The 26159-nt window shown below is 38.5% G+C and overlaps 1 protein-coding gene and 1 long non-coding RNA gene across 3 annotated transcripts in view; one reads left to right on the plus strand and one right to left on the minus strand.

Annotated features, from left to right (window-relative positions):
- Positions 1-26159, plus strand: part of LOC115845252 (uncharacterized) — a 58171-nt gene that overhangs the window by 17086 nt on the left and 14926 nt on the right. The window lies entirely within an intron of this gene.
- KIAA0825 (KIAA0825 ortholog) overlaps positions 11851-26159 on the minus strand; it is a 401091-nt gene continuing 386782 nt past the window's right edge. Inside the window, exon 24 of the mRNA XM_060296013.1 lies at positions 11851-14915. Coding sequence (XP_060151996.1) covers positions 14798-14915 — 118 coding nt within the window. The 3' untranslated portion in view covers positions 11851-14797. The remainder of the gene's footprint in view (positions 14916-26159) is intronic.

Below are 26159 nucleotides of genomic sequence, written 5' to 3' on the forward strand. Positions count from 1 at the left end.
TGTTTGTTGGCAGTCTGTATATCTTCTTTGGAGAAATGTCTATTTAGGTCTTCTGCCCATTTTTGGATTGGGTTGTTGTTTTTTGTTATTAAGCTGCATGAGCTGCTTATAAATTTTGGAGATTAATCCTTTGTCAGTTGCTTGATTTGCAAATATTTTCTCCCATTCTGAGGGTTGTCTTTTGGTCTTGTTTATGGTTTCCTTTGCTATGCAAAACCTTGGAAGTTTCATTAGGTCCCATTTGTTTATTTTTGTTTTTATTTCCATTTCTCTAGGAGGTGGGTCAAAAAGGATCTTGCTGTGATTTATGTCATAGAGTGGCCTGCCTATGCTTTCCTCTAGAAGTTTGATAGTTTCTGGCCTTACATTTAGGTCTTTAATACATTTTGAGCTTATTTTTGTGTATGGTGTTAGGGAGTGATCTAATCTCATACTTTTACATGTACCTGTCCAGTTTTTCCAGCACCACTTATTGAAGAGGCTGTCCTTTCTCCACTGTACATTCCTGCCTCCTTTATCAAAGATAAGGTGACCATATGTGCGTGGGTTTATCTCTGGGCTTTCTATCCTGTTCCATTGATCTATCTTTCTGTTTTTGTGCCAGTACCATACTTTCTTGATTACTGTAGCTTTGTAGTATAGTCTGAAGTCAGGGAGCCTGATTCCTCCAGCTCCGTATTTCATTCTCAAGATTGCTTTGGCTATTCGGGGTCTTTTGTGTTTCCATAAAAATTGTGAAATTTTTTGTTCTAGTTCTGTGAAAATTGCCAGTGGTAGTTTGATAGGGATTGCATTGAATCTGTAGATTGCTTTGGGTAGTAAGGTCATTTTCACACTGTTGACTCTTCCAATCCAAGAAAATGGTATATCTCTCCATCTATTTGTATCATCTTTAATTTCTTTCATCAGTGTCTTATAATTTTCTGCATACAGGTCTTATGTCTCCCTAGGTAGGTTTATTCCTAGATATTTTATTCTTTTTGTTGCAATGGTAAATGGGAGTGTTTTATTGATTTCACTTTCAGATTTTTCATCATTAGTGTATAGGAATGCCAGAGATTTCTGTGCATTAATTTTGTATCCTGCTACTTTACCAAATTCATTGATTAGCTCTAGTAGTTTTCTGGTAGCATCTTTAGGATTCTCTATGTATAGTATCATGTCATCTGCAAACAGTGACAGCTTTACTTTTTCTTTTCTGATTTGCATTCCTTTTATTTCCTTTTCTTCTCTGATTGCTGTGGCTAAAACTTCCAAAACTATGTTGAATAAGATTGTTGAGAGTGTGCAACCTTGTCTTGTTCCTGATCTTAGTGGAAATGCTTTCAGTTTTTCACCATTGAGGACGATGTTGGCTGTGGGTTTGTCATATATGGCCTTTATTACATTGAGGCAAGTTCCCTCTATGCCTACTTCCTGCAGGGTTTTTATCATAAATGGGTGTTGAATTCTGTCAGAAGCTTTTTCTGCATCTATTGAGATGATCATATGGTTTTTCTCCTTCAATTTGTTAATATGGTGTATCACGTTGATTGATTTGTGTATATTGAAGAATCCTTGCATTCCTGGAATAAACCCCACTTGATCATGGTGTATGATCCGTTTAATGTGCTGTTGGATTCTGTTTGCTAGTATTTTGTTGACGATTTTTGCATCTGTGTTCATCAGTGATATTAGCCTGTAGTTTTCTTTCTTTGTGACATCCTTGTCTGGTTTTGGAATCAGGGTGGTGGTGGCCTTGTAGAATGAGTTTGGGAGTGTTCTTCCGTCTGCTATATTTTGGAAGAGTTTGAGAAGGATAGGTGTTAGCTCTTCTCTAAATGTTTGATAGAATTCGCCTGTGAAGACATGTGGTCCTGGGCTTTTGTATGTTGGAAGATTTTTAATCACAGTTTCAATTTCAGTGCTTGTGATTGGTCTGTTCATATTTTCTATCTCTTCCTGATTCAGTCTTGGCAGGTTGTGCATTTCTAAGAATTTGTCCATTTCTTCCAGGTTGTCCATTTTATTGGCATAGAGTTGCTTGTAGTAATCTCTCATGATCTTTTGTATTTATGCAGTCAGTTGTTATTTCTCCTTTTTCATTTCTAATTCTATTGATTTGAGTCTTCTCCCTTTTTTTCTTGATGAGTCTGGCTAATGGTTTATCAGTTTATCTTCTCAAAGAACCAGCTTTTAGTTTTATTGATCTTTGCTATCATTTCCTTCATTTCTTTTTCATTTATTTCTGATCTGATTTTTATGATTTCTTTCCTTCTGCTAACTTTTGGGTTTTTTTGTTCTTCTTTCTCTAATTGCTTTAGGTGCAAGGTTAGGTTGTTTATTCGAGATGTTGCCTGTTTCTTAAGGTCGGGTTGTATTGCTATAAACTTCCCTCTTAGAACTGCTTTTGCTGCATCCCATAGATTTTGGGTCGTCGTGACTCCATTGTCATTTGTGTCTAGGTATTTTTTTATTTCCTCTTTGATTTCTTCAGTGATCACTTCGTTATTAAGTAGTGTATTGTTTAGCCTCCATGTGTTTGTATTTTTTACAGATCTTTTCCTGTAATTGATATCTAGTCTCATAGTGTTGTGGTGGGAAAAGATACTTCATACAATTTCAATTTTCTTAAATTTACCAAGGCTTGATTTGTGACCCAAGATATAATCTATCAGGAGAATGTTCCATGAGCACTTGAGAAAAATGTGTATTGTGTTGTTTTTGGATGGAATGTCCTATAAATATCAATTAAGTCCATCTTGTTTAATGTATCATTTAAAGCTTCTGTTTCCTTATTTATTTTCATTTTGGATGATTTGTCCATTGGTGAAAGTGGGGTGTTAAAGTCCCCTACTATGAATGTGTTAGTGTTGATTTCCCCTTTTATGGCTTTTAGTATTTGCCTTATGTATTGAGGTGCTCCTATGTTGGGTGTAGAAATATTTACAATTGTTATATCTTCTTCTTGGATTGATCCCTTGATCATTATGTAGTGTCCTTCTTTGTCTCTTCTTATAGTCTTTATTTTAAAGCCTGTTTTGTCTGATATGAGAATTGCTACTCCAGCTTTCTTTTGGTTTCCATTTGCATGAAATATCTTTTTCCATCCCCTTACTTTCAGTCTGTATGTTTCTCTAGGTCTGAAGTGGGTCTCTTGTAGATAGCAAATATATGGGTCTTGTTTTTGTATCCATTCAGCCAATCTGTGTCTTTTGGTGGGAGCATTTAGTCCATTTACATTTATGGTAATTATTGATATGTATGTTCCTATTCCCATTTTCTTAATTGTTTTGCGTTTGTTATTGTAGGTCTTTTCCTTCTCTTGTGTTTCTTGCTTAGAGAAGTTCCTTTAGCAGTTGTTGTAGAGCTGGTTTGGTGGTGCTGAACTCTCTCAGCTTTTGCTTGTCTGTAAAGGTTTTAATTTCTCCATCAAATCTGAATGAGATCCTTGCTGGGTAGAGTAATCTTGGTTGCAGGTTTTTCTCCTTCATCACTTTCAATATGTCCTGCCAGTCCCTTCTGGCTTGCAGAGTTTCTGCTGAAAGATCAGCTGTTAACCTCATAGGGATTCCCTTGTGTGTTATTTGTTGTTTTTCCCTTGCTGCTTTTAATATGTTTTCTTTGTATTTAATTTTTGAGAGTTTGATTAATATGTGTCTTGGCATATTTCTCCTTGGATTTATCCTGTATGGGACTCTCTGTGCTTCCTGGACTTGATTAACTATTTTGTTTCTCATATTAGGGAAGTTTTCAACTATAATCTCTTCAAGTATTTTCTCAGTCCCTTTCTTTTTCTCTTCTTCTTCTGGAACCCCTATAATTCAAATGTTGGTGTGTTTAATGTTGTCCCAGAGGTCTCTGAGACTGTCCTCAGTTCTTTTCATTCTTTTTTCTTTATTCTGCTCTGCAGTAGTTATTTCCACTATTTTATCTTCCAGGTCACTTATCCGTTCTTCTGCCTCAGGTATTCTGCTATTGATCCCATTAGAGTATTTTTAATTTCATTTATTGTGTTGTTCATTGTTGTTTGTTTTATCTTTAGTTCTTCTAGGTCCTTGTTAAATGTTCCTTGCATTTTGTCTATTCTATTTCCAAGATTTTGAATCATGTTTACTATCATTATTCTGAATTCTTTTTTAGGTAGGCTGCCTATTTCCTCTTCATTTGTTAGGTCTGGTGGGTTTTTTTCTTGCTCCTTTATCTGCTGTGTGTTTTTTTGTCTTCTCATTTTGCTTATCTTACTGTGTTTGGGGTCTCCTTTTTGCACGCTGCAGGTTCATAGTTCTGGTTGTTTTTGGTGTCTGTCCCCAGTGGCTAAGGTTGGTTCAGTGGGTTGTGTAGGCTTCCTGTTGGAGGGGACTAGTGCCTGTGTTCTGGTGGTTGAGGCTGGATCTTTTCTTTCTGGTGGGCAGGTCCATGTCTGGTGGTGTGTTTTGGGGTGTCTGTGGACTTATTATGATTTTAGGCAGCCTCTCTGCTAATGGGTGGGGTTGTGTTCCTGTGTTGCTAGTTGTTTGGCATAGGGTGTCCAGCACTGTAGCTTGCTGGTCGTTGAGTGAAGCTGGGTGCTGGCGTTGAGATGGAGATCTCTGGGAGATTTTCGCTGTTTGATATTATGTGGAACTTGGAGGTCTCTTGTGGACCAGTGTCCTGAAGTTGGCTCTCCCACCTCAGAGGCACAGCACTGACTCCTGGCTGCAGCACCAAGAGCCTTTCATCCACACTGCTCAGAATAAAAGGGAGAAAATGTAGAAAGAAAGAATTAGAAGAAAGAAAGGAAGAAAGGAAGAAAGAAAGAAAGAAAGAGGAAGGAAGGAAGGAGGGAAGGAAGGAAAAATAGAAAGAAAAGATAAAGTAAAATAAAATAAAGTAAGATAAAATATAATAAAGTTATTAAAATAAAAAAAATAATTATTAAGAGAAAAAAAGCAGACGTATAGAATCCTCGGACAAATGGTGGAAGGAAAGCTATACAGACAAAATCTCGCACAGAAGCATACACATACACACTCACAAAAAGAGGAAAAGGGGATTGAATTATAAATCTTGCTCTCAAAGTCCACCTCCTCAATTTGGGATGATTCATTGTCTAAAGGAGGGAAGGGAGGAAAGAAAGAACAAAGATAAAGTAAAATAAGATAAAGTTATTAAAATAAAAAGTAATTATTAAGCAAAAAAATTTTAAAAAAAAATGGACGGATAGAACCCTCAGAGAAATGGTGGAAGCAAAACTATACAGACAAAATCTCACACAGAAGCATACAAATACACACTCACCAAAAGAGGAAAAGGGGAAAAAAATCATAAATCTTGCTCTCAAAGTCCACCTCCTTAATTTGGGATGATTCGTTGTCTATTCATGTATTCCACAGATGCAGGTACATCAAGTTGATTGTGGAGCTTTAATCCGCTGCTTCTGAGGCTGCTGGGAGAGATTTCCCTTTCTCTTCTTTGTTCTCACAGCTCCCAGGGGCTCAGCTTTGGATTTGGCCCCGCCTCTGCGTGTAGGTCCCCGGAGGGTGTCTGTTCTTCACTCAGACAGGACGGGGTTAAAGGAGCCGCTGATTCGGGGGCTCTGGCTCACTCAGGCTGGGGGGAGGGAGGGGCACAGAGTGTGGGGCGAGCCTGCTGCGGCAGAGGCCAGTGTGACGTTGCACCAGCCTGAGGCGCGCCGTGCGTTCTCCCGGGGGAGTTGTCCCTGAATCCCGGGACCCTGGCAGTGGCGGGCTGCACAGGCTCCCCAGAAGAGGGGTGTGGATAGTGACCTGTGCTCGCACACAGGCTTCTTGGTGGCGGCAGCAGCAGCCTTAGCGTCTCATGCCCGTCTCTGGGGTCCGCGCTGTTAGCCGCGGCTCGCGACAGTCTCTGGACCTCCTTTAAGCAGCGTTCTTAATCGCCTCTCCTCACGCACCAGGAAACAAAGAGGGAAGAAAAAGTCGCTTGTCTCTTCGGCAGGTCCAGACTTTAGTATGGAATTTTAATAATGTTAATTCTTTCAATCCATTAGCATGGTATATCTTTCCATTTATTTTGTCATCTTCAATTTCTTTCATCAATGTCTTACAGTTTTCAGTATACAGGTCTTTTTGCTCCTTGGTTAAATTTGTTGCAATTGTAAATGGTTTTTTTGTTTTTTTGTTTGTTTACTTTCTCTTTCTGACAGTTTGCTATTAGTGTATGGAAATGCAACAGATTTTTGTATATTGATTTGGTATCCTGCAACTTTACTGAATTCATTTGTTAGTTTTAACAGTTTTTTAGCAGCTGTCACCTTAGTAAGATGTGGGGATAGAGATGGAGGTGCTAGAGCTGAGGACTGGAATGAAGTGAGACTTCCTCTCTGCTTAATGGTTATCTCCACCCTATCAGGGACAGGGTCTGATCCCATGTTGCTGCAGTGGAAGTACTTAGGGTCATGCCCAGGCTGACTCAGTTCCCTTTAAGTATGTTCTTCCATCTCTCCCAGCACCAGAACCCTTTCCCCAGCATGGGGAGTTCTGAAGCGGGTTGGACCCACACATGGTCTCAGTTCCTTTTGGCCCCAGACCGAGTTCTAAGCTGCTTCAGATGTACTTCCTGTACAGGTGCCTGCAATTGTTTCCCTAACTTTGCTCAGATGCAACCTCAAGTGGAAGTCCATTTTGTCCCTCACAGCTGATCACTGCCCCCAGCCTGCACCACCCCTGCCCTGTTGTGGAGCTGTTTTGCCGAGCAAGTGGTTCCCTCATGGACTCGCAGCAGTGTATCAGCGTGTGAACTGCAGTAGAGCTGCTGCAGAATTCTGTGCTGGTTTTGATACTCTGCTTGAATAAGCACCAACACTGGCCACCAGTGTCCCACCCAGGCTCCACCCCAGGACCACATCACCTCTGTGTACCACAGTCAAGTTTTCTTCCCAGCCATGGCAGCCCTAGATCCCATGCCACACTGTGGAGTAAGTGGAGCTGGATCATTCCTTTGGATCAGACTGGGGCAGGTGCCAAGGAATCACAGGAAACCCAGCAGCCACGAGAGAAGTCCTCTAACTGCCCTCTCTGCCCTGCCTTTGTGTCAGGCCAACACACGTGCACCCTTCACGAACAGAGTCCTTGCTTCCACAGCCCTATTAGTCCCTGCTGTCCTCCAGCCAGCTAAGGGAGCTCATCTGCCTGGTATATGACCCAGGACTGGGGCACCCAATCTATGGCTCTCACCACTTACTCCCCAGGGTGGGTCTCTGCCCATGTATTTTCCCTTTTCCTCTAAGTCCCTTCCCAGGGGCATTACCTGATTTCTTTGCAACCCTTCCTACCTGATTACGTGTGGATCTTTCTCACAGTGTTGTTTGTACAGGAGTCTTCCTGCCAGTTTCCAGTTAGATTTTGGTGAGAATTGTTCCACGTGTCATTGTATTTTTAATGTGTTCATGGGGGGAAGTGAGTTCTAGTTTTTTAGCGGAGTCTTTAGGATTTTCTATATGTAGTATATATCTGCAAATAGTCACAGTTTCACTTCTTCCTTTTCTAATTTGGATGCATTTTATTTCTTTTTCTTGCCTAATTTCTCTGGCTAGGGCTTCCAATACTATGTTGAAGAAAAGTGGTGAGAATATGCATTTTTGCTTTGTTCCTGGTCTTAGAGAAAAAGCTTTCAGCTTTTTACCATTTAGTATGATGTTAGCTATGGCCTTGTCAAATATGTTCTGCATTATGTTGAGGTATGTTCCCTCTATATGCACTTTGTTGAGAGTCTTTATCATAAACATATGTTGAATTTTATCAAATGAAATCATCTGTTGAGATCATCATATGATTTGTACTCTTTAATTTGTTAATGTGATATATCATGTTGATTGATTTGTGAGTATTGAACTGTCCTTGTATCCCTGGAATAAGTTCCACTTGATCATGGTTTATGATGTATTGGATTTGGTTTGCTAATATTTTGTTGAGGATTTTTGCATCTATGTTCATCACAGATATTGGTCTGTAATTTTCTTGTTACATTCCTTGTCTAATTTTAGTATCAGGATAATGCTGGCCTCCAGGGAAGTCCCCAGCCATTATTTCTTGAAATATGTTTTCTGCCCCTTTCTCTTTCTCTTTCAGGGACCCATATAATGCAAATGGTAGTATGCTTGATGTTGTGCCATAAGTTGCTTAAACTGTCTTCACTTTTTTCCAAGCTTTTTACTTTTTGCTACTCTGACTGGTTGAGTTCCACTGCTCTGTGTCTGAGTTCACTGATCCTTTCTTCTTCATCTAGTCTGTTCTTAAATTTCTCTAGTATATTTTTCACTTCAGTTATTGTACTCTTCAGGTCTGTGACTACTGTTTCATACTTTCTTGTACTTTCCAACTCTTTGTTGAAATTCTGGCTATGTTTATCCATTTTTCTCCTAAGTCCAAATGAGCATGTTTATGACCATGACTTTGAACCCATTATTGGGTAAATCAGTTACCCCCATTTCATTAAGGTGTTTTTCTGAAGTATTTTCATATTCTTTCCTTTGGAACATATTCTTTTCTTTTTGCAACAGCTACCTCTCCAGTTTTGAAGTAGTGATGTAGTGTGGGAGATTAACTTCATCATTCAACCCTGGCCTGGCTCTTGGTTGTCTCTCAAACCTTTGTGCTTGTCCAAACAGCCTATTTTATTTTTAATAGCTCACAATAGTTGAGGTTGTGCCAAGACCTGTCAGTGTCCCAAAAGGGGGGATAGTCAGTCCACACCTAGATTTAGGCTAATCAGAAGCCAGACCCTCATGTAGCACCCTTTAAAGTATGCAAGTGTATGCAGTTCGTAAGCCCCATTAGCCACCAGAATCAGATAATCTGGAAGTGTCCCATGGGCAGCAGTCACAATATTCAGGGTTCGAGATGAGTGTATAGACTCCTGTCTGGGATATACCAGTGAGCAATAGTGAGGCAAAGGGAGAGCACAAAGATGGTTCCCAAGCATATCTTCCCTGAGAGCGCCTCCATACACCTCTAGATGTGTGCCAAACCTGAACTCTGCCCCTCAGGTTTAGGCTCCAGGACAAGCATATAGCCTCTTTAACAGAAAGACTAAGGTTGTGTTTCAGTCTGCTATCTGTGCCCTGAAGGTGGTAGCCTGCCAAGAACTGTCTCTTTGATTGTTACAGTCCTGTGGGACCCAGGAACACCAGGTGACCCCTGGCCACTGTAGCTAGGCAATCAAAGGGCATCCCCTCAGTGGAAGCCATAAAGACACCAGAAGTATAAACCAGCTCTCCTCCAAAAGATAATGGCACTCTGGAGCACAGCAGAGGGAGAGCACAAAGATAGCACCCACCCTCCTAGGTCTATGGAAAGGATTACAATCAGCCCTTAGATGTGTATTTAATTAGAGGCCTGCTGTTCAGGCAGCAGCTGTGATGATGTACTAATAGGCCTCTTTCACAGAAATTTCGAGCTCCTTGGCCTGTTGTCTCTTTTTGTACCCTGGGAGTGATAGCTGTATAAAACCTTTTTCTCCATTAGTTACAGTCCTGTGGTACCTGTGACTGTAAGCTCAGCTGACCACCAGAGCCAGGTGATATAGAGGTGTCCCCTGGTGGCACCTGCAAAAATTGGGGGTGCTAGAGAAGGGTAATAATCTTCTTTCTGGGAGATGTCAGTGAGCTGGAGTGATGCAGAAGGAGAGCACAAAGATTGCATTTACTAGCCTCCATTCCTTGAGAGGCCGCCTAGATGTGTGCTAAACCAGAAGCCTGCCTCTCTCAGACCAAAGCTCCTGGATGAGCCAATAGGCCTGTTTCTTAGAAAGACTATGTATGTGTTTCAGTCTGCTATCTATGGGCCTGGCAGTCTGTGGAGATCTCTCTCTTCAATTGTTACAGCCCAGTGAGACCCAGGAACACAAGCCCCCCGTGGCAGCCAAAGCCAGGAGATCATTGGGTGTCCCCTTGACGGCAACCACAGAAGATGTGGCCCCAGATGCTTGTAAAAGTTCATCCAGGAGATACTAGCACTCTGAATCATGGCAGAGGGAGAGTATGCAGATGGCACCTGCCTGCTGGGGTGAGACAGAGGGGGACTGGAAAGGTGGCACCCACTGGAAAGAAAACAAATGATGCCCATCAGCATCTGTCCCTAAGAGTATCCCAGCAGGCCCCTAAATTTGTGTTAAGTTAGATGCCTGTCCCTCAGGCAGATGCTTTAAGATTAACAAATGAGCCTCTTTCACATGAAGTCTGGATGAGATCAGGTGCTTCTGTTTCTGGCCCAGGATGAGTCCTAGCGCATGAATCTTTAATAGACATTTCTCAGATCACTGTAGCCGTGTGGATCTTGTGGATGCAAGCCCTGCTGGTTTTCAAAGCTAGATATTTTGGGATCTCATCTCACAGGTGCAGGTCTTAAATGCTGGGGTGTCTGATGTGGCCTCAAGCTCCAGGTTTTGAGTCCCTTCCTGATTGTGGGTCACCCCACCAGTGGCAAGGTTTATGACAAGATTGTGTCTCAGCCTCTCTTACCCACTTTGATGTGGCTTTTCCTCTTTTGCTCAATGTGTAATTATCACTTAGCTAGTTTTTAGGGGTTTTTTTTCCAGAGGAATTTGTTCCATATGTAGCTGCAGATTCAGTGCGTCTGTGAGAGGAGGTGAGTTCAGGCTATTCCTACATTGCCATCTTGAACCAGAACCTCACTGTGCATCTTTATTTAAAATTTGGGTCAGTTTTTTCACATATCTACAACTCTTATTATCTCAAATGGGACTCCAACACAGACCTCATTAAGTGCTTAGAGTGGATTAAATTGTGCTCACTGAGAGTCTGGCACAGAGCCTGGCTTATAGTAGCAGCTTAATAAATGACAAAAAATACTAACTCCCAGTTCTTATTCCTAGTCCAGCCCTACTTCCACTTCTCTGCTGGTCCCCCCATGTAGGATATTTCAGTGCCTAAATTCTAACTTGTGATGGACAGACTCCAGGGTGGCTTCCATCATCCCCACCTCCTAGCATTCACACTATTGTGTGATCCCTTCCTCCTGGGTATGAATGGGATGAGTGACTTGCTTTTAACCACTAGAATTTGGTAAAGGAGATGGAATGTGCATGATTAAATGCATGTGATTATGTTACATACAATTGTAACATTGATCTTGCAAGGAGACTCTCTGTCCCTTACTGACTTTGAGGAACAAAGAGGCCATTTTGGCTAGACTCACATGGCAAGAAACTGAGGCCCTGAGTTGATAGCCTGCAAGGTAATGAATGTTGTCAACAATGATGTGAACTTAGAAGTGGCACCTTACCCAGTTGAACCTTAGATGAGACCACAGACCTGGCTGACACCTTCATTGCAGCCTTGTGAGATCCTAAGCAGAGAACCCAGCTAAACCATGCCCAGACACTGGACATAGAGACTATGAGGTGATAAATGTGTATTGTTTCAAGCTGCCAAATTATGATAATATTGTTATGCTGTAGTAATTACTGATACAGATCTTTATTCTTACAAATAATTATTATGATATTTTGAGGGGAAAGGGTTATATCAGTACAAGGTTGTGGATTCTTTAAATTCTGGAGAAACAAGAGTTTACTGCTTTACTGATGATGCAGTTGAAAACATTTCTCAAAGGCAAAGCAGATAGTTTTTATCATTGTGTGGAATAATAGCTGATACTGAATATACAGGTCTCATAGTTCCCCATTAAAATTTAAAAACTTTCAGGCATCATGTTAGGAAAGTTCATCAGTAGAGATACCACTTTTACCAGTTTTTTTTTTAATTGTGGTAAAAAAGACATAATATAAAATCTACCATCTTAACCATTTTTAAGTGTATGGTTCTGTAGTGTTAAATATATTCACACTATTGTAAAACATACCTTCAGAACATTTTTCATCTTGTAAAACTGAAACTCTACCTATTAAACAACCCCTCTTTTCCCCTTCCTCTAGTCCTGAGTAGCCATTATTCTACTTTTTTCTATGAATTTGACTACTTTAGATACCTCATATAAGTAGAATCATACAGCATTTGTCTTTTTGTGACTGTCTTATTTCACCTAGCATAATGCCCTCAAAGTTTATCAATGTTGACAGGGTTTCCTTCCTTTTTTAAGGCTAAATACAACTTTTAAAATGTTTTTTAAACATTATGAAATATTTCAAGAATCATTAAAATCATTTAAAAAAACAAATTTTTTATAAGAAATTCCTATTATAAACTACCTGAAGCTCGCTTTGACTCAAGAATCTGTGAACTGACATAGTAGGATATTTAGAGTAAGCAGATGTTATAGACAAAACAGTGATTTACTTTTCCTATTTCTTGGTTGGTAGTTTTATAACATTTTTTCATCGACATGACAAATGTAAAATATCTGAAATACACATTATCATCTATACAGTTGATCCTTGAACAACACAGGGGTTAGGGGTACCTATCCTGTGTGTAACCCATGGTTCTGCATCCACAGATCAATCAATTCAATGTTATGGAGTACTGTAGTACATATCAGTAAAACATCTGCATATAAGTGAACCTGCACAGTTCAAACGTGTGTTGTTAAGAATAAAATGTATTTTATTAGAAATTAATTCATACTATTTTAACACTGCTAGGCCAATAATAGATACCTCTTTAAAATTACATAAAAGTACAGTTAAATAAAACACAGAAGGAAGATAATATTTTATAGGAAGATAACATTTTTGTAATAAGCATATATAGTTATAAAATATTAGGCTTCATTCTTATTGTTAACTTATACAAAAATGTGAGTAAGAGTAATTGTTTTGGAGTACCACTTTTTATCATACTTTAAGAAACATATCAAATGTAAAGTCAAAATGATCTGATAAAACAATAACTTATTTAAATTTCCCAATTATAAATTTTACTGCACTTATGGCTACAGTAATTTCATAGATCAAGCATAGAGGAGAAATCAAATGCAAACTCTTCTCTCTTTTCTACATTTCTCTCCTTTCAACTTATCTCATTCTCCCCTTACTATACTTCTTTCCTTTTGGAAGGGAGCCATATAGACATTTTTTCAAGACAAACTAAATCACTTTCCAGGATTAATACAGAAGTGAACAGATTCAATAAAAAATAGTGTTAACAGATGATCCTTAGATATATTAGAAAACAAAAGGAGCCAAATGTGAAATCCTATAACTTTATAAGATTATTTTATTTAGCTTTTGGATCAATTCATTATTTTTTGACTTTCTATCTTAGTGTCTATTCTAATAAAATATAGTTGTGCAGATTTAGTATAGACCATCACTAAGCTGAAGGAATAAAGTCAACCATTGCCTTATGTTTGTTGTTACAGTAACTGTTTATAGATAAGAGAATGTGGAGAGTCTAATTCTCATAAAAAATTCTTAGCATTTTTTAAATGGTCTGCATAAAATTTTTAGAAATTATTTCAACCATGTCTTAAAACACTTGGTTTATGATTATACTGGCCAACTAAAGTACATTCTTTAAAAGTAAAATGTGTTATTTGGCAGGCAGCTGGCTACATGGCCATTTATGTGTTTTTATGTAAGAGAATAATGCAAGAGATTTTCTAAGGTGTCCTCTGCACTCCAAGCTTTATTCTTTGAAAAATGTCCAAGTACTTTCCTTTGGAAATCATGTAGCCTATACATATTTTATAAAAATCACAGAATGTGGGAACATGAATAACCTGAGAACATCAGAAACAATGATGTTCAATGTCATATGGTCTAAAATAGTTCATGATGTAAGGCTTCTCCCAGATGTCCTATAGGTTGCTCAACAGTCTAATTGTCTTTGCTGTCTTCTTACAATGACAGCCATTTAAACAACTGTGTTTATTAACTGCCCGCTAGATGAATAACTCTATAGTAGGTATCTGGGGAGACTATTGCTATAAAGGGAGATTTCATATTATATTGTAAAGCCTTCAAGGTCTTTTTAATCTAATATCAGGCACTGATGGGAAGAATATAGTAAATACAACCCTACTTGGCATAGAGGCACTAGTACACGTTCTGTTTCCTTCATGTGTGTGTGTGCCTGTGTTCGTGTGTGTGTATCAATGCAATGGAAATAAGAGAAGTAACAGAAACTATGGAACTATGGATAACGAGATTGCTGGAGTGAATTTTGAACGTGATTTTGGGAGAAAGATGGTTTCTAGTTGGGAAAAATGGCAAGCGTGTGGCTTGGATGACAGGCAGTTCGCTGAATGTGGCACTGCTGGTATAGGTTCTGATAGGATATGATTAGAAGTTTGAATCTGATGTTTGAAAAACCACTGTAGGCATAGATATTACTAAAGGTATACTTCAAGAGAGTGCTTTTTGTGGCTCTGATTAAAATAAATTGGATGAGGAAGAGGCTATGGGAAAGGAGACTGGTAAAGTGGTGGGTACTAGAGGCAATTAAGACCTGGACTTGGGTTATGGCTACAAAATTAATTTGAAATTTTCAATTGACCCTCAGGGGGGTATGTGACTCCAACTTAACATCCAAATGTTGTATTTAAAAATCCTTCGGGAAAAGATTTCCAAACATTTTGCCTATTGCCATAGATACTTCAAGACTGAAAGAAAAAAAATAATTCAAAGGGAACACGAGATGGCAGTAGTTATATTAAGAGAAAGACTGAGGAAAGAAAAACATTTGAAATTATTTTAAAAATAAAAAATATGTAGCATTTTATTCTTTACGTGCTGTACTCTTTTTCAGTTCAGAGATTACTCAGTCATTGGTTTCACGCTTCACAGCCCATCAGAGGTTCATTCTGACTAGAGTAAAAATCCTACTCCATTACATGTGATTATTTCCTAAAATAAAACTGTTGCTGTTTTCTGCAGATTACTGTTCCTCTGTGTTATCTGAGGCAGAAGAGTCCTGGATGGTACATATTAGTTTTAGATGTTCCAGCATTGCTTTTTCTTCCTCTTGTAGTCTTTCATCCTTCCTCATTTCCCACCTAAAAGAAAAATCACATCTTAGCATTTTTGTAACTTCCAAACTACAGTCAACACTCAGTTTTTCAGGGTTGAATATGAGCAGTCACTGATTTACTGAGTGTTTGTCCTTCTTTATTCTTTTACTCAGTGCCTCTTGAGCAACATAGTTCCTTGGCACTGCTTCTGCAGAGTGGGCCAGGAGAATGGGAACGAAGTAGAGTCAAACCAGCTCTACTCCAGGGGGAAGTTTCTAAGTATTGTTTTAAGTGAGTTTTCTATATTTCTATATTTAAAAAATGTATGGCTTCCCAGAATATGCATGCATATGAATACATCTAGAATTAGCAATTAATAAGCAAATATTTTTCATAGTATTTTCCCCTCACTGATCAACATATCAGTGGCTTTAAGTTGCAGAGACATTTGCCAGGAAGACTTTAGCCACAAGAATAATACCAAGCTGAATTGGATATACCTTAAAGGCAGGTCCATCTATTCCTAGAAATAAGATCAGATTTCAAGTAATCAAGTTAAATCACCCAAGAAAAGCAGCAAATTGTCAGCAAGGTTCCATAGAGCATTTGCTAAAGAAAAAAAAAGACTGAAGACTTTCTAATTCTGGATGATTGGGAGATACAGAACAAAATGTTAGGATATGGAACTATATTTGTATATAATCTTGCAAAGTAAATATCACAATAACCCAAGTATTGTTAATCCTTCCTTTCTCTCTTATATATGCCACTGCCCCAGGAATGGCCATGGCATACTTAATCCAGCACTACAACATGGAGTCGTCTGCATATATTTCCTTTTTCTTTTCCTCATTCCTGTTTTTACCAGCCCCTAAGCCATCAACCATGATATGCTGTCTCAAAAGGATTTTAAAACCAGTGTTGATAATCCTAAAAGACCCTCTGCTAGAAGGGCTTCAAGGGGATAGGATTTCTAACAGATAAGCAGCTGTTCACTGAATGTTTTCCAGAAGCTCCCTATTTTATTATAGTCAAAATTCCTAGATAATAAACAGCCTGTCATACACGAGGAAAGGATAACAATTTGGGGTGAGATTGTTCTGATCTTGTTTGAGTAGTGAAAAGGAGGCAAGGGCATTGCATTTTCCATAGAAACCTGCTAATAGGATCCCTGTTTCCACACAGGTTTCCTTGTTGGAGTGTTGGGTTCAATGCCTGGCCAGCCCTAGGAGATGAGATATATATATGGCAAAGTAACTGTTCTAGTGATCAGTTTGGGAGAATCTTTTATTTGGGGGCCTTTGTGGATAACTGTGTGTCAGAGCCAACCAGGAGAGCCATGCTTGGGGAGTGGTTAAGCATAAAGTGTGTCCACGGTAGCATGAGTCCTTACTGTCAGAGAAGCAAGTCCTGGGGTACCCTTACTGCAGGAAAGAGCAACCACCACCAGGCAAGAGGAGGAGGGCCAGAATCTGGAGTGTGAGAAGTTCTCTGAGGCATTCACTATGCCTTCTACTAGGAGAAAAACATCTAAAATCTGTGAACTCGAAAGTATCCTGATTAAGAGCACATGCTCTGGAATCACTCTGTCTTTGGGATGAATCCATACCCCTCACGTACTAGTTGAATCACTTCAGGCAAGTTTCTTAACCTCTTCTATGCCTCAGAGTTCTCATCTGTAAAGTGTGGTCAAAATAGTTTGATAGGAACACGGCCATGCTCATTTGTGTATGTATTGCCTATGACTGATTTCACTCTACAGTGTCAGATTTTAGAAATTGTGAATGACACTGACTGAGACCAACTGTCCTACTAAGCCTAAATTATCTACTATTTGGACTTTTACAGAGAATGTTGCTGAATAATGTTCTAGAATGGTGGCTTTAACTGGGGTGACACCACCTCCCTATGGGGAAATGTGGAGAGCATTTTTGGTTGACACAGTGTAGGGAGTGCTTCTAGGACCCAGCGAACAGAGACGGTAAACATCTTTAATATACAGCAAACCTAAACAATAAAGAGTTGTCTTCCTGAAATGTCAATAGCATCCTTGCTGAGCAACATGTGCTCTAGAATCTCCAAAATAATGTTGGAGCATCCCTATTTAATTTGTGATTTTAACTGAAATAGTGTTTAGTGTTTCACTGCTTAGAATACTATTTGCTGAAGAGTAGAGGTTTTGAAGTCAGGTGCTGGATTTGAATCCCTTACAAGCTGTGTGGCCTTGGGCAAGCCAGATGAAGTGTACTTCAGTTTCCTTATCAATAAAATGGGAATAATAACAGCGCCTGCTTCATAGAGTTGCTGTCAGAATGAAATGACTAAGTATACATAAAACATACAAAGTAGTGCACAGTTCATAGCAAACACTCAATAAGTGATAACTGTTAGTAGTAGTATCATGATCATTTGGCATATTGGTTAAAGTTGCAAATAACAGAAATCCTGGCTGTGGTAGTTTACACAAACAAGTGTTTATTTTTCTCACATAATAAGAAATCCAGAGGTGCGTGACTACTGGCATGGGTTATGTAGCTTGACAGCAGCAGGGCTGGTGCCTCTGTGTTTTCTTGTCCTTTACCTCATGGTTCCAAGATGACTGTTGTAGCTTCAGCATCATGTCCTTGTTTTCAGGCAGGAAAAAGGAGGAAGGGGCTAGAGCTGCACCTGACTCATTTTATCAGGGAAATAAAACCTTTCCCAGATTCCTCCCAGCAGACACTGTAGCCACACTGTCTAGGTTTGAATCCTGATTCTGCCTTTTACTGACTGTGTGATATTGGGCAAGTTTCTTAACCTCTCTGTGCCTTAGCTGTCTCATATGCAAAATAGGGGATGCTATTTTTAGCAACTTTTAAACATCTTTATTGGAGTATAATTGCTTTACAGTGTTGTGTTAGTTTCTGTTGTATAACAAAGTGAATCAGCTATATGTATACATATATCCCCATATCCCCTCCCACCCTCTCATGGTATACATCTTAATGCATTATTGTAAATAGTAGGTGAGCTATGAATTCATAAAATGTTGCTATTATTTTATGAGACTCTACTTGTATCAAGTGGCTTCCCCACAGCTCCTACCTTGATGTTCCTTCTCCTACCCTGTGCCCTTCACATCGTTTTATCTGATAAATTCCCTGTTTTTATAAACATGTGGGTAAGATGAAGTTGCTACATATTACAGTGGTTTTACTCAGTGTTCAGTTATACATTTCTATGATCATGTTGTTGTTGCCTCTTGTTTTTCACAAGGGAGACATTTCTTGCCAGTTCACTCTGTTCAGCCTAGCATGGCCAGGGCTGTTTTTGTTCTCCTGTAATCCCTTTGTTGTATTTTTCAAGTACAGTCTATAATGATGGCATTCGATCATATTATTGGCATTTCTCCTGAAACACCAATAAAACACTTGGATATAAAAATGTAACTAGAAATAAGCCTCCTGATTTAATGTTATTAAACATTTATGTAGTACTTCATATTTACAAAGTGCTTTATATTATTTATTAGTTAATTTCACTGTTAAACAACATTAACCATCTGGCCAAATTAATGATTTCAAATTGTCCTACTAGTTGGTATCTGAGGAGTGAAAAGTGAAGTCATATTGGACTTTATTCTTCTCAAACAACCCTTTTTGTCCTTCTCCTCTGTACAGCACAGTGCAGACTGGCTTCAAAGGGAGGTTCAAATCAGAGGGGAAAATTATGTCTCTGTTCTCTTCTTCCTGCTGTCCTATAAATGTGGGTTTTCTTCAGGATTCAGTCCTAGACTATTTTCTCTTCTCTCTTGGAAAGCCCCACATCTAACCCCACATATTCAGATGTTGTCTCTACATCTGTAATTCATGTCTCCCAAACAGTAATTCAGTATCTTTAAAATTCATTTTCGTCCCAAGCTCTCTAAATTCAACTTCTTGATGTTATTTTCACTCCCATTCCAATTATATTCATCATTCATATATTTTTTCATATATATATTTTTCGCTTATTCAAACTGACCATTAGCCCCCCACACTCAATAACACAGGGTCTGAAGTTCACAAAGTAATTTACGCCTCTACTTCCAATCTTGTCTGCACTGTCAGTCTCCAGTTAAGGGACAACTTACTCTGCAGTCATTCTCACATTCCTCCCTCTGCAATCAGTCCACAGTTCGGGTGCTGTGATAGTGTGATTTGTAATAAGAAATAAATTTTAATCTTCTTGCCAATTTCTGGCACAGAGGTCCTAAAACCCTTGGAATTTACTGTGCGGAGAGCTATAAAGGTGTCTTTTGTTATGTTAATGGAAGCACCTAGGGTTGGAGGCTGGTTACCAGTGGAACCAACCACATGATTAGAGAGCTGGAATTTTTAGTCCCACCCTCCACCTCTGGGGAGAGGGGCTGGAGATTAAATTCTATCACCGATGACCAGTGATTTAGTCAATTATGCCTGTGTAATGAAGCCTCCATAAAAATCTAAAAGGAGAGGGTTCAGAGAGATTCCAAGTTGGTAAACACATGGAGATTTGTGGAGAGTGGCATGCTGGGAGAGAGAGCATGGAAGCTCCACTTCCTTTCCCCATGCCTTGCTCTAGGTATCTCTTCCATCTGGCTGTTCCTGAGTTATATCCTTTTAAAATAAACCAGTAATCTAGTAAGTAAAAAATTTCTCTGAGTTCTGTAAGCTGCTCTATCAAATTAATGGAACCCAAGGAGGGGGTCAGTGGAACTTCCAATCTGTAGCCAGGTCTGTCAGAAGCCTAGGTGACAACCTGGACTTGCAATTGGCATCTGAAGTTCGGAGGCAGAGGGTAATCCTGCAGGAAGAAGCCCTTAATCTATGGGATCTGATGTCATCTCCAGGTAGTCCCAGAACTGTGTTGAATTATGAGACACCCAGCTGGTGGCAGAGAATTACCTGGTGATATGGAAAAAAAAACCCTCCACACATTGGAAATGGGTGCAGAATCATAGGTGCTCATGATTTTACTGCCTGAACAGTGCAGTATTCCCCAGATATTCAGAGCTCAAGCCTCATACCACTGCTACACCAAACCTTCAATGACTGCCCTGCCCAAAGAGTTTATTAAGTCTTAGTGTTCTACCTCGGCAGTAGTTCTGTTTAGCTGCCACCATCTCTCCTCAGGGAGAAGATGATTCTCCATATTGCCTTTGGACTTATGTTTTCCCACATTTGCATGTCTACTTTTGCTATTCCATTCATTTGAAACGCCTTTCCATATATCCCAAACCTGCTCATTCTTCAGACTCAGTCCATATCTCACCTCTTTCATAAAGTTCTTCCCAACTACCTAACCCTGATGTGATTGTCCTCCTTTGAGTCCTATAGTACCTAATATTAGCACTATTTTGGTAAATTAACCATATATTGCTTTGTTACTTCTATTACTTTCTTGAGTGATTACATTGCTTTTTTTTTTCACATGTAGTATTTTTCTTTAATATTTATTTGTTTATTTATTTGGCTGCGCCGGGTCTTAGTTGCAGCTTGCAGGATCTTTAGTTGTGGCATGTGGGATCCTTAGTTGTGGCATGCAAACTCTTAGTTGCAGCATGTGGGACCTAGTTTCCTGACCAGGGATCGAACCTGGGCCCCCTGCATTGGGAGCATGGAGTCTTAGCCACTGGACCACCAGGGAAGTCCCCATGTGTAGTATGGTTTCATCTATATTTTCAGTTCCTTGAGGAAGACTTTTAAGTATAACTTTTACTACAATTTTTTTTTCAAAGAAGATATTTCAAATAGCAAACAACATAGTGCTTTGTACACTATGTACACTTTAAGCACTCACAAAATATCTGTTGATTGCTATGTGTTAGAAGCTTAGATGTTCCTATGTTATTCTTAGCTGGATTGAAGAAATAATAATCTTTAACCTCTAGTGTCACAACAGGTAGTAGTTGGTATCTAGAATAGGTATCTTAAATTGTTATTTGTATGAATCATAAATATGAGGACTCTAAGAGCCTTAAAATTAGTCTCCTCATCCTTTGTTTCTACATCATTAGTTGATTCTTAAGGTCTTAAACTCAGTGATCATACCAAAAGACAACAACTTCTTGCAAGTTCATTCATTTACTAATCATCTCCATACCAGTTCTTAGGATATGCTGCTGTAGATATAGAAGAAATAGAAGACTGGCCCAATTAGCAAAACTCTGGGAAACTCTGTCTCAATGAATGGTAATGGTAGGAAATTAACTGTAGTGCACCTCTACATAAAAGACTGAAATTAGAGGACCTTCTAAGTTACTATGTTGGACTTTTAGTACATGTATAGCTTATGTTATGAGAGATCTGCTTTGGTTTGTAGTTTATTTGGTATTTATCACAATGAGCCACATTTTAGAACAGTTTTACTGTGTATAATTAGTTTGCCCATTCATCCAGCAAATATTTACTGAGTACCTGCTAACCTCAAAACACTGGGCTAGGTAATGTAGAGGTGAGTTGAGCTGGATATGGTCTTCTCTTCAGGGAGCTTATTCAGACCAAAAGAGGTCGTCATATGGGCTTGACTAATTATTCTAAATCCATATTCAAAATCCCATAAAGATTTTGAAGAATATTTCAGTTTAGGTATGAAATGTCAGTGAAAATATAAGGCACTGGTGCCATTTCCTTAGGCTTTATCTTAGCAATTGTTTGTGGGAAAGGCATAATTCAGGCATTCCTTCCTTCACTCATGAAGCAATCTGTGGTAGTCTTGGGGAATAATTCATGTCCTTCCTCATTCACTGGAAGGGTAGCAACATTAATGACAGAATGCCTCCTCACTTTTTAAAGGTCATTATCAAATCCTATGGTAAAATTGGAAACTATAGAATTTGATGTCCTTCTTTAAAGACGTTTCTGTAGAAAGGTGATTCTGAACAGCACTTAATCCCAAAGGACAAACTTTAGGGAGGGGACAGATAAAATGCTATCCTAAATTTGAGAAAAACTTCATGAATATTGTGATTCATGAATAACTATGGGAAATCTATTATAAACCAGAAAATCAGCTTTGAATGTAATCACCATGAATATAAATGGCACCATTTTTTAGTAGCTCTTTTTATCCACATAAACCACAGAATTAGAGTCTCTTAACTTTGGAGACAGGCCTTTATAATATTATACTTGATAGATGAGACCTACCTACTTTTTTTTTTAAAATTATTTATTTATTTTTGGTTGTGTTGGGTCTTTGTTGCTGTGCGCAGACTTCCTGTAGTTGCCTCGAGCGGGGTCTACTCTTCATTGTGGCATGTGGTCTTCTCACTGTGGTGGCTTCTCTTGTTGCGGAGCACGGGCCCTAGGCATGCGGGCTTCAGTAGTTGTGGCACGCAGGCTCAGTAGTTGTGGCACGCAGCCTCACTAGTTGTGGCTCGCGGGCTTTAGAGTGCAGGCTCAGTAGTTGTGGCACACGGGCTTAGTTGCTCTGCGGCATGTGGAATCTTCCCGGACCAGGGATTGAACCCGTATCTCCTCATTGGCAGGCGGATTATTAACCACTGCACAACCAGGGAAGTCCTGAGACCTCCCTACTTTCTGATATGTTCTCCAGACGAGGCAAATCCACAACCACATTTACCTAATGTTTTAGAACCGAAGTTTTAAGAAATGTATATAGTTTCAGTTCATCTTCCTTATCATACATTTGGTGAAAATGGAGAAATTGTTATTCTTTTCATGTAACATAGACAATTGATTTATTGCTTAGTTTCATCTTCTCCAAAAAGAATAGTTTAGAATTTCCTTCTATGTAGTAATTTTTTTTTTTTTTTTGCGGTACGCGGGCCTCTCACTGTTGTGGCCTCTCCCGTTGTGGATCACAGGCTCCAGACGCGCAGGCTCAGCGGCCATGGCTCACAGGCCTAGCCGCTCCGCGGCATGTGGGATCTTCCCAGACCGGAGCACGAACCCGTGTCCCCTGCATCGGCAGGAGGACTCTCAAGCACTGCGCCACCAGGGAAGCCCCTAGATAGTAATTTTTAATACTTTAAAAGTTTTGTTTTTCTCTGAACTTTGTATTGAATCTCTAAAGTAGTTAAATAATAGGAATCATACATGGGAGCTACGAGGCCTTATACCATTTTCAGTAGGAGCATTAGGGAATGAGAGGATGGCAAAAAATCTCACTTTGATAAGGGATCAGAGAGAGCTTTGCAAACTTATTTCTAAATTAAGTTAGTTATTCCCTCAAGCTAATTAAGGTATACTAGTTTGGGGAGAATTCAGTAGGAAAAAAGAAAGCATTAAGGTAACTCACTCAAACAAAAAGATCAAAAACGCTTAAGAATATCATTTATTTGTACTGTTTTATTTTCAAACTTAGAATAGAGATTTTATTTTGAATATTATAGAGGTTTTTGTGAACTGTAAAGGATGTTCAGTGTTTATAGAATACAGTAAATGGAAATCACATCCTGGCCTTTGGAAGTTACAAAACATAAGCATTTCTTAAAATAAAGTGAGTTATTCCAACTCCTGTCAAATTACTTTGCCTCAATTTAACACTTCAATATCCAGAAAATAAGGTTTGTCTGTTTATTTTATGAAAATACATCACAGTTTGTTAATATACCACTTAGAACCCCTGAAACCCAATGCTATCTATATTTAATGTATAGAAATATATAGAAATAAATAGAATAAATGAATAGTGAAATATATATTAAATATATATATATATAAATACACACATCTGAAATCCATACTCAATATAATTAAATATCAAAACTTGCCATCATGAATTAGCAGGTTGGTTGCTTGCTTTAGCCAAGAATTTGTTATATGTTTATGATAACTAGCTATATATGCAGTTTATCTAGCTATTTCTGCAAGAATTCAAATGGATGTTCTTTTATAAGGTAGTTGATTTCTTTTGCTACTACTAATACAGTAAAATGAATCGTTCCAAGCTCAGGAACAAGCAGCAAAACCCTTAATTTGAACTTATAGTCTACAGAGACTATCTGCAACGCAATTTAATTAATATGATTTTTTCTATGTATTTAAGTGGGAGAGTTATATACCAACCAATGGGACAAGTAAGAATGCTAACCATAACATTTTAAATACTTATGGCTTAGGGAAAACATAAATGGAAGCATAGCCATCAGTAGTAATGGAAGCTGAACTTTTCCGTTACCAGTAAATTACCCATATTTCCATAGAGACTTTTTTCTCCAGTGGATTTTTAAAAATTCTAAGAGTTTAGATAGAAGTCCAAGGTCATGCTATTTGGCTAGCACTCACTGCTGATACAGAAGAAATGCCCTTTGCTAGGAGAAGTGTCAAGACTGCTGTATATCGTGAGAACCATATTGCTCTTTTTTTCTCAACAATGTATTTTTCTCAGAGTAATGTACAATTTAATGAATAAAAAAGTCTTTTTCTTTTCTAGCTAAATTTGATGTACTTGGAAGTTTTCATGGACTGTGTTCTATAGACACTTGGTGTCTATCCCATTTACTAAACTGCTATGTTAAAAGTTACATAAGTTATGCCAAGAAATGTTATTCTTGCTCCAAAAATGATTGTTTAAAAAGTCTTATTTTCATCAAGAAGAAAAGGATTACATATTTGCAACTCTAAAACTTCTAAAAATTGAATGCATTTATACTAGCCATGTAAAGCTGATGACAGCCCAGGCATCACAGGTTGATTTGGCAAGCAGACTGGCACAAGGCTAACTAACCACTGCATAACCACTTCTGGGGATAACAATCTGATTGAAAGCACTATTTATAAACGTGAGCTCTATCAGCTGAAATGCCTGTTTGCAACCTCTCATTCAAATTAATAGCATCATCATGTTTAGAAAAGGATTTGAAATATAGACCTGGCTCATATTTTATTTAAAATTGGCTAAAAATTTAGAAAGTTTAAAACTGTTCTAGAACCTAGGAGAAAATGAGAGCTCTACATGGTTAATGGTGCCATTATTCTTCATTGAGTCACTGCCTATGTATTCATATTCACATAGTATCCAACGTTCTTTCATTACTGAATGAATGAAATTATTTACTGAATGCCTACTATGTACTGGCACTGGGGGGGTTTGGAGCATATAATTATGACAGCTAATGCTTACTTAGCAATTTCAATGTGCCAGGCACTGTTCTAAGGACTTTGCATATAGTAATTCATTTAGCCCTCATAGCAACTTTAATTAATTTAAATTTTTTAAATTTTATATTGGAGTATAGTTGATTAATAATGTTGTGTTAGTTTCAGGTATACAGCAAAGTGATTCAGTTATACATATACATGTATCTATTCTTTTTCAAATTATTTTCCCATTTAGGTTATTACAGAATATTGAGCAGAATTCCCTACGCTATACAGTAGGTCCTTGTTGGTTACCTGTATTAAATATAGCAGTGTATACATGTCAACCCCAAACTCCCAATCTATCCCTCCCCCCCACCCTTCCCCCCAGTAACCATAAGTTCATTCTCTAAGTCTGTGAGTCTATTTCTGTTTTGTAAATAAGTTAATTTGTGTCATTTTTTGTTTTAGATTCCACATATAAGTGATACCATATGATATTTGTCTTTCTCTGTCTGACTTACTTCACTTAGTATGATAATCTCTAGGTCCATCCATGTTGCTGCAAATGGTATTATTTCATTATTTTTATGGCTGAATAATATTCCTTTGTATAGATATATATACCACATCTTGTTTATCCATTCCTCTGTCAGTGGACATTTAGGTTGCTTCTGTGTCTTGGCTATTGTAAACAGTGCTGCAGTGAGCATTGGGGTGCATGTATCTTTTCGAATTATGGTTTTCTCCAGATATATGCCCAGAAGTGGGATTGCTGGATGATGTGGTAGTTCTATTTTTAGTTTTTTAAGGAACCTTCATACTATTCTCCATAGTGTCTGTACCAATTTACATTCTGACCAACAGTGTAGGAGGGTTCCCTTTTCTCCACACCCGCTAAAGCATATATTGTTTGTAGACTTTTTGGTGATGGCCATTCTGACCAGTGTGACATGGTACCTCATTGTAGTTTTGATTTGCATTTCTCTAATAATTATCGATGTTGAGCATCTTTTCATGTGCCTCTTGACCATCTGTATGTCTTCTTTGAAGAAATGTCTATTTAGATCTGCCCATTTTTTGATTGGGTTGTTTGTTTTTTTGATATTGAGCTGCATGAGCTGTTTGTATAGTTTGGAGATTAATTCCTTGTTGGTCACTTCATTTGCAAATATTTTCTTCATTCTGTGGGTTCTCTTTTTGTTTACGGTTTCCTTTGCTGTATAAAAGCTTTTAAGATTAA

Source organism: Globicephala melas, chromosome 3 (assembly GCF_963455315.2).
Source record: "Globicephala melas chromosome 3, mGloMel1.2, whole genome shotgun sequence".
Classification (NCBI taxonomy): Eukaryota; Metazoa; Chordata; class Mammalia; order Artiodactyla; family Delphinidae; genus Globicephala; species Globicephala melas.